The 15,686-nt window shown below is 40.6% G+C and overlaps 1 protein-coding gene across 8 annotated transcripts in view; it reads left to right on the top strand.

Moving 5' to 3' along the window:
- Positions 1-15,072, top strand: part of GTF2I (general transcription factor IIi) — a 69,209-nt gene extending 54,137 nt beyond the window's left edge. For 5 of the 8 annotated variants that reach the window (XM_068655512.1, XM_068655515.1, XM_068655518.1 and 2 more), the window contains 10 exons: positions 401-584; positions 1,192-1,244; positions 2,977-3,087; positions 3,844-3,927; positions 4,752-4,935; positions 5,995-6,023; positions 7,438-7,494; positions 8,904-8,942; positions 11,795-11,867; positions 14,550-15,072. In XM_068655512.1, coding sequence (XP_068511613.1) covers positions 401-584; positions 1,192-1,244; positions 2,977-3,087; positions 3,844-3,927; positions 4,752-4,935; positions 5,995-6,023; positions 7,438-7,494; positions 8,904-8,942; positions 11,795-11,853 — 800 coding nt within the window. In that variant the 3' untranslated portion in view covers positions 11,854-11,867; positions 14,550-15,072. The remainder of the gene's footprint in view (positions 1-400; positions 585-1,191; positions 1,245-2,976; positions 3,088-3,843; positions 3,928-4,751; positions 4,936-5,994; positions 6,024-7,437; positions 7,495-8,903; positions 8,943-11,794; positions 11,868-14,549) is intronic. The other 3 variants (XM_068655514.1, XM_068655516.1, XM_068655517.1) reach the window with 3 other exon arrangements.
- Positions 15,073-15,686: the final 614 nt, after the last annotated feature.

Consider the following 15,686-nt stretch of genomic DNA (forward strand, 5'->3'; position numbering starts at 1 on the left):
ATCTTACCAGTGCAGTTCTTAGAACAAGAGCACTAATGTCACCTGCCATTGGTGCTAGTCTCTAGGAAAGACAGAAGCAGAATATATTGCTTGTAACAAAGTGGAGTACAAAGGATAGTCTTGTATGCAGGCCAAGCCAGCGGCATAAGCTGTCTATAAAAGCTAATATTTTCAACTGCTAATTGTGATCTGATCTACTGCAAGAGAATGAGTTATGTTTGCGACTGTTTTTCTTCCTGCCTACTTATAGCTGTCACCAAAAAAAATCAAAGCCTGCTTCTTCCACCTAACCTAGTATGTATGTGCCAACTATTATACGCTATTTGTACCTGAGGTGTTTTCCACTCTATAAACATATCAGTTGTCTAGCTGGTAGATCAGTGGCTGTGTTGCATTTCAGGGGAAGCGCTGGGGCTGAGTGAACCAGTGAAGGTGCCGTTTGCGTTATTTGAATCCTTCCCAGAGGTTTTCTATGTGGAAGGCCTACCAGAGGGAGTGCCATTCCGACGACCGTCTACTTTTGGAATTCCAAGACTAGAGAAGATCCTGAGAAACAAATCTAAGATAAAATTCATTATTAAAAAGTAAGAGTCCTGCATCTCTTTGATAATCAATTCTTTTAGAAAAAATTGTAGAATGAAAAATAAACTTAGGATGCCAAGTTACTGAATTACCCTCACCAGTCTCAAATACACACTGGAATATTTGTAGTAAATGAGCAAATATTCAGAAAGCTCTTGTGGAGGTGGAGTGAGTTACAGTCAGCTCTCTTTGTTCTGACTTGACCTGTTTAGGGAGGAAGAGCAAGTCCAGATTTCTTAGCCCATTTCAGTGCTGACATCACTGTTTTAGTTCCTGTTGACTTACGACTTAGCCAGATCTAAAATTTATCAGCAATGTACTAAGGGCTGAGAAGTGGAGATTTATACTGGGTGTTATAAGAATTGGTTTATCTAAACCTATCCCAGGTAAGAAATCCATGTGCCCATGTAGAAACAAGCAGGGGAAGTTCTGGAGCCTCTCAGCCGTTGCATTCCTGTCTGTCTGTTTGACCTAGAGAAATAACAGTATTTATGATATCAGTTAGTTCATGTCTTTAAAAAATGAATATTAGAAAATTGCCTTTTCTTTTATGCTGATGAAATGAATGTAATTTTATTGTCACACATGAAATCTTCAATCTGTTTGCAGGCCTGAGATGTTTGAGGCGGCAGTTAAGGAAAGTTCTGCTAAAAGTCCCCAGAGTGAGTTTCACATCTGCTTAATGTCCTAGATAACAGCCTCTTTCAAGGATTGAATACAAATCAAGAATGCTGCTTGGTGTTAATGAATTCCTGAAAGATTTGTTCTATATTGTGGTTGGTTGGTTTTTAACTTGCAAGGAGAGTGTTATCCAAGCTGAATTTGAGGCAAAGCCTAAAGTACTGTGCCACTGGTCCATACCCACAGTAGATCTCTTTCTCATCTCCCTCTCCTCCCCCCCACCCACCCATTTACAAACTATTGCATTACTTGTTTTTACGTAGTACACTAATTCTTGCATTATTTCATCTTCTGGCATGTCTATTTCTGGTTTTCTGAGCAGCTTTTTGTAATTGAACACCTTAAAAGCATTCAATACGTAGCTTATGTTATGTAAAGCATGTTACAGTGCTTTCTCTTCAGCAAAAGAATGTGGTATGTCAAAAACCTTGGCTTCTGGATTGCCCTGATGAGGTGGGAAAAGCACTTAGAAGCTGCCCTTTGAATATAGCTTTAGAAAAAGAGTATTAAAACTGTGTTATCCACAATAAAATTATCACGCCTAATCTGTGCTTTATTGCCTTCCGTCAAAATGTAACAGGTGATGTGCAATTCACAGGAGTAGTTCAGCTCTAGAGATAAATTAATTGCTCCTGATACAGAAGTCATTCCAAATGAGAAGTTGTGGTTTTACTCAGCTGGGCAGCCAAGCTCCACCACAACCTCTCTCTCACCCCCTATCCTCAAAGGGAAAGAGGGAGGAAATACAATGCAAAGGGCTCGAGGGTTGAGATGAGGACAGGGAGATCACTCAACAATGGGGGTCCACAGGCTGCAGCTCTTCAAGAAGTGCTCCCACATGGCTCTGTACCATGGGGTCCATCCATCAGAAGCAAACTGCTCCAGCACGGGTCCCCCATGGGCACCTCCTGCCCTCCTTCTGCACTCACCTTGGGGGCGGCAGGGCTGTGTCTCACTCCTCACACTCCCAGCTGCTGTTGCACAGCGGGTTTTTTTTCCCCCTTTCTTAAACGTGCTCTCACAGAGGTGCAAACAACATGGCTTACTGGCTCAGCTCTGATCAGCAGTGGGTCACTTTGGGGCTGGCTGAAACTGGCCCTTATCTGACGTGGGGCAGCTGCTGGGCTCTGCTCAGGGGCCACCCCTGCAGCCCCCTGCTACCACAACCTTGCCATGTAAACCCAATACAGAGGTTTTCCAGGGGTGATGTGCACAGATAGCCAGTAGGAAATTGTCAGCTAGTTTGATTAATTCCACTGAGCTAGTCAAACTGTGCTAGTTCGTGCCATGGGACAGCGTGGCTTACAAATACAACTGCAAGAGATTTATTCTGTGAATGCACGGATCTGTAGGTGTTACTGAATTAACTGCAAGTACTGCAATTTTTTTATTAATACAAGTAACAAAATACATGTTCCATATGTTCCATGTAGTCTTTTTTTTTTCTTCTTCTTAATAGTCTTTTATAAAACCCAGTAAGTAAAGATTAACATTTTTTAACGTAGCCCTTTCTCCCCTCTTGGATTTGTAATTGGAAAGACATGGTGTGCATCTTCGATAAGCATGTCTCATTGGAAGATTGCCTCATTTTACAAATGAGATTGGATCTGCTTTGAAAACTTTGCAAATCTCTGTTATTTTGCAGTATTTGCTTTATATATGACTTTGAAGATTTTGGGCTCTACAACTGTTTTTTGAATCTCTTACTTTCAGGAAAAAATAATTCATCTAATATTGCCAATACAGCAAGCTCCACAACGAATACAGTGGTAAACACAGCTGCAGGTGTTGAAGATCTCAACATTATTCAAGTAACTATACCAGGTGTGTATACTGTCTCGTTTCATATCACACTCCTTGTGCTTACATTCTTCATGACATTTGTTTCATCCGTTGGAGTTTTTCTACAGTCTAGCTGGTTCACAGTGACACAAGTACAGTCTACAAAGAGCATAATTTAGTATTCTGTTTCTACTGAGATGTTAAATGTTTTCTAGCTTTTATGAATATCTATTCAGTGACATCTTTAGAATATTCTTGGTCCAGCCCCTAGTCAAGAAGAATCCTCATTTTTCCCTTTTTATCTCATGTAATAAATTAAACACTGATTTGTAACTTCCTTGGCAACTTCAAGAGATCCAAACTTGAAGTAAATTGAATAACCACACAGACTGAACTGGTTTGTCTTAAACAACACTGATGACTGCTTTCTCAGGCATATACTGCATTCATTAGAAACAAGTAACATTGCATGCCATGGCCATCTATTGGATCTGACTGCACTTTTAGCTTTCCCTCACCATCATATGCAATGTAAGAAAATAAAACACTATTTTTTTTAGTTTAGGTTTACAAAATCATCTCTAAATAATAAATCTAATGTTGGTCATGTAAATGCGTAGAAGCTTCTCACGGATTTCTTCACAACCATCCGTTTTTGCATATTTGTACAATTCTGTGGTACCACTAAAACTAAGAACAAGACATGGTCTGTTTTGAAGCACGTGGATATGCCTGCTCTGAGTAAACATGCTCAAAAAATGTGCTTAATTCTAATGCTTTTCTAACAATTTCTTTCAGATGATGAAAGTGAGCGGCTTTCAAAAGTAGAAAAGGCCAGACAGTTGAGAGAGCAAGTAAACGATCTGTTTAGCCGGAAATTTGGTAAATGCTTCTTAGTCCCCCATTTTTACATAGGTGTGAATGGAACAAATGTTGTTCATGGGGATGCTACTGAATCATCACTTACAGTGGATGATATGTATTATCGTTAAAAGTCAGAAGTTTGAGAATTGTGTATGAAAGTTGTGCTCTGACCTCAAAAAGAATCTTTTATAAGGGAAGAGGGTTGCCTGGTGTTTTGAACAAAAAATCCCAAGAGCACAGATAACTTTGTTACCCCCACATCCTGTTTCTTTCTGTGTAAACATGGATGAAATAGTTATTTTGCTTGCAAACCATGATTCTTGTTAGGGCTTCGTCGTCCCGAGCTATTAATACTTGACACTAGAGTAATTTTAACTTTTAAAACACAAGTTAGCCTTTTGCTCTATATAGTTTTCTTTATTTTTTCTGTGTATTTGCACTGTACAATAATGACCTGAGCTTCGTTATCTGAAATTCCTTTGCTAGTGCTGTGTTGAATTGCCTTTTGTGGGCATTGCAGGAAATTACTGTTTTTTGTCACGTAGTTACTTGCTTAGATAGCCTGTTCTATACCTTTTTTAGGAAAAAAAGAAAATCTGAGTTCTTTATATGGTGAGCTGTCAGACTTGGAGTTTAAATAGTCTTGTAGTAATGTTCATGAGTGTAATCCAAAACATCTGTTTCTGACACTGTAATGATTTAATAGTCAAGTGGATTTTCAGTTTCAGATCCAATAGAAAGCTTGTGTTTGCATTTAGTTTCTTAATTATCTGTGTTTTCTTTTCCTTCAATGTAATCGTAAACGAATAAGCTTGAAAATAAACGTGACCTCTCTTGCTTAGGTGAAGCCATTGGTATGAGTTTTCCTGTGAAGGTCCCATATAGGAAAATCACCATCAACCCTGGCTGTGTGGTGGTAGATGGGATGCCTCCTGGCGTGGCATTTAAAGCTCCCAGTTACCTGGAAATCAGCTCAATGAGGAAGATTTTGGAATCATCAGAGTTTATCAAATTTACAGTCATTCGGTACGTGGTTATCACTGATTAGATTGTACAGACCTTGTGAGGAAAGCCCCGTAGCTTTAATAAATTCAGATTGAAAGAGTAGAATTTGCAGTGCATCTTTAAATAGTGGAAGATACGACTCTTTTGGATAACAACACATCAGGTCAAATGAAGCCCAGATGTTCATAGCAGTAGGACAAAGGGAATATTACTACTGCATATTAAAGCAAGCTGTCTTCTGAGATGCAATCTATTCCTACGATATAATGGAGTCCTAAAGTGCTGTGGGCCTTGCTGTCCCATTTTTAAGATCAAGCTCTGAGGCAGTTTCCTGGTCTGAAATTTGTTGGCTCTTGGCAATAAATAGTATGTTTGTGGTAGTATTACTATTTATGAAGTATTTTGGTTGGACTAAGATTCCTGAGTTAAGGTAAGATTTTTCATAAATATTTTTTTCCTATAAAATGACTTCATCTACAACATTTTAAAAATACAGCATTATACAATTACAATATAAGTGAATTTTAATTTATATGTATATTCATAAAGACACATTTGCATGTGTACGCAAGGTATATTTGTATGTGTGAAGCAGAACAGATGAAATGTGGAAATCATACTAAGAAGAGGTTTAGGAACTAAAACCAAAAAGGTATTAATTTTTGTCATTTCTCAAATCACAGTCTGCTTCACAAGAAACAGAAAACTTCGGTTTCTTTAGAGAGAGATTTCTTAAATTTTACTCTGGAGTCCGAATTCTTGACCCTTAACCAAGAAGAGTTCTAAACTGAAAGGACTCTTGCTAGATACGTTCTGTTTCACTGAGCTCTCATGAAGACATGATTTCCCTGTTTATTAGTCATGACTGGGGGAAGGATTTTGATTTTTGTGTATGTTGTTTCTCAAAATGCTAGTGAACAAACCACTGTGCTCAAGAGCTGTTCCTCCTGTTTTGTACTACTTTCTGTTAGAAAGTGTAATCTCTGTTATCAAATTGCTGGGTGAGGAAGCCTTGAGAGAGAGACCCCATGCAGTATGTTTTAGAGTCAGCATGTTTTCTGTTTTTCTGTCTTTTTACAGACCATTTCCAGGACTTGTGATTAACAACCGTAAGTAATTATGTGACACAGATAGCAAATGTATTTTTGTAACTTACCAAAACCAGCTTTCTACATTTTGGCTTTGTGGCAGGAGGCCCCATCATGGTTAAATTCTACATACAGCACTCTTGTCTCTGTCATTAAAATCGAAATTCCTGGCTACAAATGCATGTGCAATTAACATAAGAGCAACATGAGGAATTTACAGACCAGTGTAAGATTGGCGTTAACTTTGATATGAAAATGCAAGGTACTGATTCTGTATTTTTCAGCTGCAGAGTCCCAAAGAGATTTAGGACCCTGACTGTGCAACAGACTTAGATGGGAGTGTCTAGATTTTAGGATCGGATCCATCACAGTACCGGTTACTACACAAGAACTTTCCAATAGCTGCAGAACCACGTTCCAGTGAAAAACATTCTGCTGAAGTTGTAACAGCTTAGAGAGGCAGAGTGTAATTACCAGAAGTGCAGTTTGACAGTGATGCTTGAATCTTATTTGAAAAATAAGTCTTAGTATTTTCAGTTCTCTATAATAGTTGTCACCTTGTTTTTTTAACATCTTATTTAAGAGAAAAAGCAAATAGCAAAACACTGTCATTACAAGTATCCCTTGTGTCATGTTCTTTCTGAGCCAGTGTCAGATTAGAAATTCAGAGGCCAGGTAACTGTCATTAGTTTGGCCTTACCCAGACTGAGCCTTACCAACCCAGTACTCCCTTGTTTGCATCCAGCCACAAGTATATTCCAGCTAGCGTGCTGAGGTCTGTGAGTGGCAAGGACAAAAGTGTTCTCAGGAAGATGTTATAGTTAGTAACTCACTTTGGGCTGTCCACCAGTCCTAGGTACACCTTAGGTAGGTGAGAGATCCTTTTTTATGAGGGAACCTTCCAGGCAGATAAATGTGTAATAACACTTCCAGAGAATTGACTTAGAAATGAAAGAATCCATTTAACTGTTCTCTGCAAAACTTGTGGCATGTGATGGGATTGACACTAGCTAATCAGCTCAGTAAGAACAACATGGATACCTGATCACACTCCATCACTGCAGCAGGAAGCTGGTTATTGAACGTGTGATTTTTATGCACTATCTACGTCCATTAATTATGATCAAAATGAACTGATATTGATAGGTATGAGGTGAATTATTGGAAGCCTCTGAGCCTACTGCAGCTGTGATGCATTATTCTTGTTGTGAAGAACATCTGAGAACTTACGAGGAAACCTTTTGGTGCCTGCAGACAGGGAATACTTTTTCTGTAACATAAAATACCGAAGCACAACTCAGTTACAGTGACTATTTAGTAACCCGTTAATGCAACAAGTTTGGGGATTTGCAGATACAAGAGGTAGGATCGCCCTTGTGTTACATGTGGGACCATTTTTGTTGTGAAGTTAAACAGTGATCATGTCTAATCTTAGAGCTGATGGAAGAAGCTGAAGCAGAAGCCCCCCCAGCAGCAGCACCCGTACTACCAGGTGGTGCAGAGTGTGCCACGTGTCCTTGCAGAAGGGGTAGGGCCTGCACTTCGAGATCTCACTGGCAGATGATATTAGTAGTCATGTCCTGGGTACACACTGCTTATGATGAGCCATTTCATTTTGACAGATCGTCTGCAACGGTGACGCTTATAGCTATTAAATATTAATAAATCAATAGAACCATTACTTCCTTCAGGTCTTGTCATTGGCATGTTCCTTGATTTGATTTTTGCACATAATGAGTGAGCTGAAAAGAAGCATCATTAGGGGCAATATATAAAGCCAGCTCAGTATCTATTTATTGATTTCTGCTTAACTCAAAGTGCGTGGCTGCACCAGGTTGTGTTCAGCCAAATTAAGTTTGTGTAGCGTACAAGAGCCTAGAACAGAAGTTCTGGTGGAATTTCTGTCCCCGACACCCAGCACTGACCCCCTGCTAGCCTGTGCCCAGACTGCACGCACATCAGCTCCTCCAGTCTGAAAGGAGAACTTAGCGTTACGCTCTGAGTTGCTGAAGTAAATGTGATTGCACAGCTTCCTTTTGACATAGTGTGGCTTCTAACTGTTCACAGACCTAAAAATGCACGTATCAAGTTATCTGTAGTGCAGGCAAGATTTTTGCAATGGACCGGACAGGCTGTTGCTCAAAGAAACTGACAAACTGAGGGAAAACATTCAATTAACATTTGAAGAGTAAGGGGCACTCCTGTGGTAGACAGAAAAGAACCTGCTGCCCCCTCTGCTTACATTTGGAAGTGGTGGGAGTGAGAAAAAACAAGAAAAGGGAGAAAAAAATAAACTTCTGTCCAGTGAAGTTGCTGTAGTGTATCTGTCCTCAACTCACCCGCACCATTAGAAGGGTTATACAACTTTCCCTGCACCTATCCACCTGTAATCCGTCAACACAGACCATAGAAAAAGCATTCTGGAAGTAAGATGTACTTTGTGCCCTCTAGTCTGCAGCTTCCCCCTCTCTGTCAAAATAAACGTACTCACCCCTAAGAACAGTATTAACCAGAAGTAGTGACATCTATTTGAAATCCAGATTTATATTTAAGTGGTTTGAAGTAAGTTGGTCCAAACATGGTATATTCTGTGCAAGTACACGTTATGTTCAGCTAGGACTCAACGATGTCTGCTAGAGTAAATCATCCTCTAAAGAGAAAGTGTTAATTAGTGTAACGTTATAAATGTTTGGGTATTTCTTATATTCTGTTATAGAGCCTATAGGAAGTTGCAGACCGTTATCTGAGACAAAGATAATTTAGTTTGATTAGAAGAGGAAAAAATTAGGTGTTTTTTTTTTCAGAGTAAACTTAATTTCCTAACTTTTGCTAAGGTACTTTTCTGTTTCATATTGTTGAAATTGGATGTGTATTCACTAGACTATATTTTTTTCATTTAAGAGCCAGCTGAACCGAGCCAAATAGAAGTATCTGTAGGAGGTGAGTGTCTGTCTTCAGTTACTATCAACAAATATTTTTAAGTCATTTTGAAAGAAGCTGCATCTTTTCCTTTTTTTTTTTTTAAAGAAGGCAAGTCAATCAAAACAACAAAAAAGGCATTTATTGGTTCCTAGGAAGTTTTTTTCATCTGTATTAATATCTTGCTGCATCATGTGAAAGATAGTCTGCAGCAAAAGCTATTATTCGAAGAATTTTACAAAAGAGTTTTATGAATTGTTGTTCTGGGCTGGTGAGTCACGACTATATATAGGCTTTGAATGATTGCTCATATCCTTAGCAATGCATCTAGTTATTCTATGCGGTCCTTTTCACGATTTATGCAAGTGAATGATTGCCATCATCAGGAAATTAGAACAGCACGCTGGGCTGAATATACTCGTACGGGTTTCCTGGGGGAAGAAGATTTTTGTGCTTCCTCCCAAACTTCAGCTGAGAGAAGTTCCAAACTGACCTGTTGTCCAGGAACAGACCTGAGCTGTATTTTTTGGACATTGACCTCTGTGAGACCAAGGAGGCTGTAGGACTTCTAGCCCCCTTATGCTTTTGTGTATGGTCTTGGAGCATTAAGAGTACGGAACTGACCTGACAATTTGGATGCTGTTTTCTGTTGTGAATGGTCCCTCAAACGCTGCCCCTGCTAGCCCCAGCTTTCAGCAGGCCCACAGGCAGCTACCCTGTGAGGGTCAGAAGTGATGGGAAGGTGCTGGGACAGCTGCAGGACGGCTCCCTGTGTACCAGGCAGTGCTGAGCGGGGCTGTCTGACACAGGAGCAGCACGACGGCAGCAGAGCAGAGCCTGCAGCACTGGGAGGGAGGTGGCTGGGCATCAGCACTTGTCTTACAGTGGCCTGCCAGGGCCTAAAGGGGGCTGCAGGAAAGCTGGGAGGGACTCTCTGTCAGGGGGTGTAGGGATAGGACAAGGAGGAATGGCTTTAAACTAAAAGAGGCAGGTTTAGGTTAGATACCAGTAGGAAATTCTTTACGCAGAGGGTGGTGACGCCCTGGAACAGGGTGCCCAGAGAAGCTGTGGCTGTCCCATCCCTGGAGGTGCTCAAGGCCAGGCTTGATGGGGCTTTGGTCAGCCTGGTGTGGCGGGACGTGTCCTGCCCATGGCAGGGGCTGGCATTAGATGGTCTTGAAGGGCCCTTCCAAGCCAAACCATTCTGTGATTCTACCGTGCTCAGCCAAAACTGGCATTACGAGCTCAGTTACAGGCACACCCTGAGTGCTGTGAGTAGGAGTCTAGATGAATCCTTTTGTAACCAGCAAGAGGAAAAAAATCTGTGAAAAAGGAGAGAAGCGTGAGAGCTGTCGAGGAGCTGAGCTGCAGACTTTAAGCACATAGTTACTGAAAGCTGAAATATCAAATGTCTTTATGATGCCAAAACTATGTGGGAGCACTGAAATTGTTCGATGGAGTGGGACACTTGTTGCTGAGTGCTCCTCATGGGGGCAATCCAGCTATGGGCCCTTCAGGAGATTGTTTAAAAGAAATAGACAAACGTGGTTTGGAATTTGCCATCCAAAACTGCATTCAGAGCCAGTTACCGGAGAAATGATCTTGAGACAAGGCTGAAGAACACACAATCGCTTCAGAACCAGGCGGGGAGGTGATCAAGTGGTGAAACACTTGAGCTTTGCTGTGATGAATTACCCTAGCCCCAAACCTTGCAAACAGCTTCAGTGAAAAACGAATTTCCTTCCAACATCATCGTCTCTGCTTATGAAAAGAACAAAATCAGGCTCCAGGTCGTATAGGCAGTGCTATAAAGACACACAATTTCTTTGATTTACCTTCAAGCATCCCTGTGAACAAGAAAAGGAAAGATTTTGTAATGAAGTCTCCTGGAATTGAAAAAAAATCTATATGAAAAGATGATGAATGCTTTACCCAACAAGATCAAATTTCTTTTTTTTTTTTTTTTTTTTTTTTTAAGCATCTAATGCCTTCCTGTGTAATACATTGAAGAAGAAAAATTAGATGAGGTCCAAATTTCTTTTGGATAAGACTGAAATAGAAAAATGTCTGTATGTAGTTGGGAAGAGCAGCGGTTTTATAGATGGGAACAAAAAATGGTCAGTGCTGGGACAAGTCTGTGCGATGAATGTTGGGTCACCATCACAGAAGGCATGACTTGAGCTCAGGTATGGTCAGGTGTTGTTAGCATTTAGACAGCATTTGAACAGATGTGAAGCAGCGATTGTGCCCTAAAACTTCGGGTGAAGGAAGCCATCCACGAGGCTGTCTCTGAAGCCATGGGCTGCAGACGGGCTGTGAGCGCTGGGAAAGCTTCACCCAGCGTCTGCAAGGTGGCTGAGGAAGGAATGGTGCTGGGGATTGACAGAGGGAGAAGGACTGAAGAGTAGGGTTCAGACCAAAACAGTGATATTTCTGATGTGTTTCCATGAATTGTGTGGTTTCTTTGTGGATTAAGTTATAGAATCATTAAGGTTGGAAAAGACCTCCGAGATCCTCTGGTCCAACCTTCCCCCTCCCACCAATGTCCCCCACTAAAGAAAAAAAAAAGTTCCTTTCCTACCAAGGTTTTGAGCTACATAAAAAGCATTTTGAAGTTTCATACGCTTCCAATAGCAATTTCTGTACCTTAAAAAGTAGATCTCTAAGATCTCAGGGTGCTTTACATTCGAGTGGATATGGTAATTTCCACCAGATCAGATTATTGTGAATACGTTGTTGTTTGCTGTTAATAGTTTAAAAGGATAAATGAATGCTTTTCATATTTTCGTAATTTTTTTACTTACTAACTACAATAATTATGACAAAATTGGTTGAGAAGGGTTTTTTTTCATTCATTACTGCTTTTCCAACAGATGTTATGGAAACAGAAGAAAGTTCTCAAATAAAGCAAGAACCAGACCCAACGTGGTAGACCTCAATACTACGGTAAAGTAATTTAGCGTTTCTTGAAGTCAGTGTTTGTCAAGGAATAAACACTTGTCAAGGAATAATACTTTGGTAATTTGGAGTGAGGAGAAGCAGGCGAAGAGAGAGGGCTGAATGCCAGAAGGTGCCAGTCCTTTACTTGACTGCTGAAGTATTTTGTCTCAGTTTTCATCTATAAAATGTAGGACGTTTTCAGTATCTCATCAGAATACAATGAACGCATACGGCGTTCAAATTTGTGTGGCAGTCATTCCTAGGAAAATGTGGGCTGTAATAGCCTATAAATAAAATTGGGTGATGGTAATTACATACCTCAGAGGCAGAGTAAATGAAAGCTTAGGGAATTAGTGTTTACGAAGAGCTCTGACATGGTGGTGTGAAAGAGCATTATTATTCTTGGTAAAGCCCACGTATTTCTAAATTGTAATCGGGCAGGAAGGCTCTCCACCGTGATTGCAATAGTGTCTAAGCTCAAGACACTTGCTAATTCGTTAGTCATGATGACAAACCAACTAACCTGAGAAGGTTTGCTTCTTTTCTGTAAACTTTATGAAAAGCTTAGTTTAACTCCAAGTGCAGAAATGTCTGAAACTTTTTTTTTTTTTTTAACTTCACTTACTTCTAAAATGACATTTTGGTGGAGGTGGAGAGCAGTGCTAGCAATGTTGTTATGTCACCAAATGTAAAGGGGGCTGACCCCCACACGTGTGAGTTTATATGCTTCATTCAAAGAAAAAGGCATTTTTAAGCCATCGCAGATCTTTACTACTTTTTCCAATTTCAATTTTTTGGTACCAAGTGCGATCCTCATTTTGTAATTTTTGATACTTCAGTAATTGGATTGGATAGACATAAAACAGGATGTATTTATGTGGTATGCTCAAGCTGAAGTCTGTGTAGTTTTAATAAGAAGAAGACATTTTATTCATTACAGAGAAGAAAATTCTGCGTACTATTCTAGCTCTGAGGGCACAGACAGGCAATCAGCAAAGCCAAGCCCTGGCTGTTCACCATTAATTTCTCCTGGCTTGAGCAGATGAGGCTGGTAATGTATTTGCCAGCTTGCAAGAAGCAGTGGCTGGGGGAGCCTGTGGAAGTCACTCCTGGCACCATCTGGCTTTTTGGAGACAAGGACAGCCAAGGCCGTGGCCCTCTGTCAGGGCAGCACAAACACAGGGTGATGGAGGCAGTGATGCTCCCTGTTGGATGCTGGGTGTCTGCTCTCAGTCCTTCTAGCATTTCTAGTGCTCAGGGCAAGGGACGTCCCCACTGATGGGTTTCAGCATGGACAAAACCAGGGCCAACCTTAACTATCGCTAGCTGTAGTGCTTAGGGAGGGAGGCTGGGCTGGGTGGCTTCCAGGGTCGCTTGCAACCAGCATTTCTGTGCTTCTGTAGGGTCTGCTCCATCGCTGTGTGGCAGTGGCATTGGACAGCCTGGCTCCAGAGCTACGAGGTCCTTGTCTCCTTTGTAAAGGAGCTTCAGATCTAGCTGCAGGGCTGGTCTTGGCTGCCAGATGTTTGAGCACGGACTCGTGCTCTTCTTTCCTTTAGTAGTGTCCCTAGCCTTTTGGCCTGGGCACTTAATACTTTGTGCTGCAGGATGTGCAGGACAGGCTTCATTCCTAAACATTCCTAATCAGGGGCAGTGCTTTTGGCTGGAGCGGACAGGCCTTTTAGTGAAGGGGAGATAGCATGGCTTGTAAAGTTTGAGGCAAGAATCCAAAGGTGTCTTGAGAGCACACAAGTGAGAAATGAGAACCTAACCCTGACCTGCTCAATAAACAAAAAAAAACATTTTCATACAAACAAGTAGAAAATGTAGCCTTTATCGCTGAGAATGATAAGTAGGCCAAAAGAAAAATCATTCACAAATGGGTTAGGGAAGTTTCTGCTTAATTTGTGTCTATTAAACATAAAAGTTAGAGATGGTCTCTGGCTCACAAGGTCCCTAACCTGCTGGAAACTTGGAGGAAGGAGCTGGGCTGCATCACCGAAGTCCTTATCCTTGGAGCACTGAGTCTTCGGAAGGTGGCTGGATGGTATGGCTGCTTCCAGGGGTTAGCAAAGAGCTAGCACGTGCAGAGCTGCTGGCTGCAGGGGGGTGACAGAGTGAAGGGACAAATCCAGAAAAAGTGGTAGGAACTGGCAGAGATTGACATGTCAACGTACCCACTGTCTGTGCCCTGAGAACTTGAAGTACAGCCTTTCTAACAAATTGCTGAATTCTGCTTTGGAAATGTTTGTCATAAAGCTGAGCATGTCATTAGAAAATATATATGTATTTTTTTTTGTTTGTTTTTTAGTGAGAAGCACTTCACCTAATAGAGATATAAAAAGACATCTCATTTGTCCAATAAAGGTCATGGAAATTTTGTCTGAGCAGTGGCTCCACAGCTTGCTGCTGCACTGCTCTGAATTTTTGGACACTGTAGACCGTCTAGACTAGCTAGAGAATGTGTACTAAAGCGAATATTCCATCTAAACTTCTGCAGAGAGTATTCAAGCGTACTTTTAATCTCTCATTTATGGAAAGCAATGTTCACCGTCTGCATGCTTTCTAATTCTAACTGAAAAAAAAAGACACAAAAAAAACATAATCTACTAGTATTCGTAATAAGATAAATAAGATAGAGAGCTGCAATGAAACTAACTCACTTTTATGATTTGTTTTTTTGTCTAGTCAGAAGCACCCAGTTCTGCGAAGAGCTTGTCAGGCCTGTCCTGATCCGTGTAATATAACTGTATAAGAGAAGTACCTTCTATACAAACCCTTTTTGTACTTTTAGATAGAAATGTCTACTTTTTCAGCAGTTCTGTGAATTGACTTAATGCAAAGAATGACTGTAGATTTGGAATGGCTGGTTTTACTTTGGAATATATCATGAGGACTAAATTTGATGCAGCAATGCTGGGGAGATGACAACAATTAAAATCAACAGGGACTTAACAGAGGCTGTCTGCGTTTCCCAAAAAAGCTGAACTTCACTGTACCTGAATGCATCTCAGCTTTTGTAATGAAGAAAAACATCCTGCAAGTAGTTCAGTTTGTTAGTTTTACTTTGAGATAACAAATCACTAATTTTTGGTTATCACTCCTTTAACAGCTGCTTGGACAATAGTATCTGTATATTTGAACTAATTTTTCCTCTATCTACCACAATTCATATGTTTTTCATAAATAAAAGATGAACTGGTTCACTTGACCGTTAGTATGCATTAATGAGGTGGACAGTGTTTCAGTGTGTGGATTAGGAACCAATTGAACCCTTCCGTAGTTTGTTCTGTTAGCTCGAAGTTGTAAGTGCATGTTTTATCAGAATATCTTGGTTTGTGTATGAAGGCTCTGGTCTTGCAGTCCCAATGTAGACAAAGCTCGCATGGACCTGTGGGAGGGCTTTTCTCCCGAAGGCTGGGGGGTAAAGCCCTGCTGTCCTTCTACAGCTAGTTACGGAAACTTACACTACAAGCTGCTCTAAGTCCTCCCGTGTCAAAAGTTAAGTCCCCTACAGTCCTGGTCATGCCGCACATGATGTAAGAGACTCATGTATGCTTTTTTTTTTTGAAGTTTCACAAACCATAAAGTTGTGAAGTTCTGGTTATATGATACTCTCTATAGAGAAGATAGAGATTATTGTAAAGGTTTCTCTTTCATTGGCATGAGTTTGGGATTGACTGCATTATGCACAAATGCTAAACCTTATTCCCTCATTAAGAAATAAAGACATTTCTGATGGTTTTTATGACTGTCCATGCAGTAAACGTTTATATGTGACGTTCTAGCAGGTAGAATACACTACAGTGTAGTTACTAATTCCAG

The sequence above is a fragment of the Anas acuta genome, chromosome 19 (genome assembly GCF_963932015.1).
Source record: "Anas acuta chromosome 19, bAnaAcu1.1, whole genome shotgun sequence".
Classification (NCBI taxonomy): domain Eukaryota; kingdom Metazoa; phylum Chordata; class Aves; order Anseriformes; family Anatidae; genus Anas; species Anas acuta.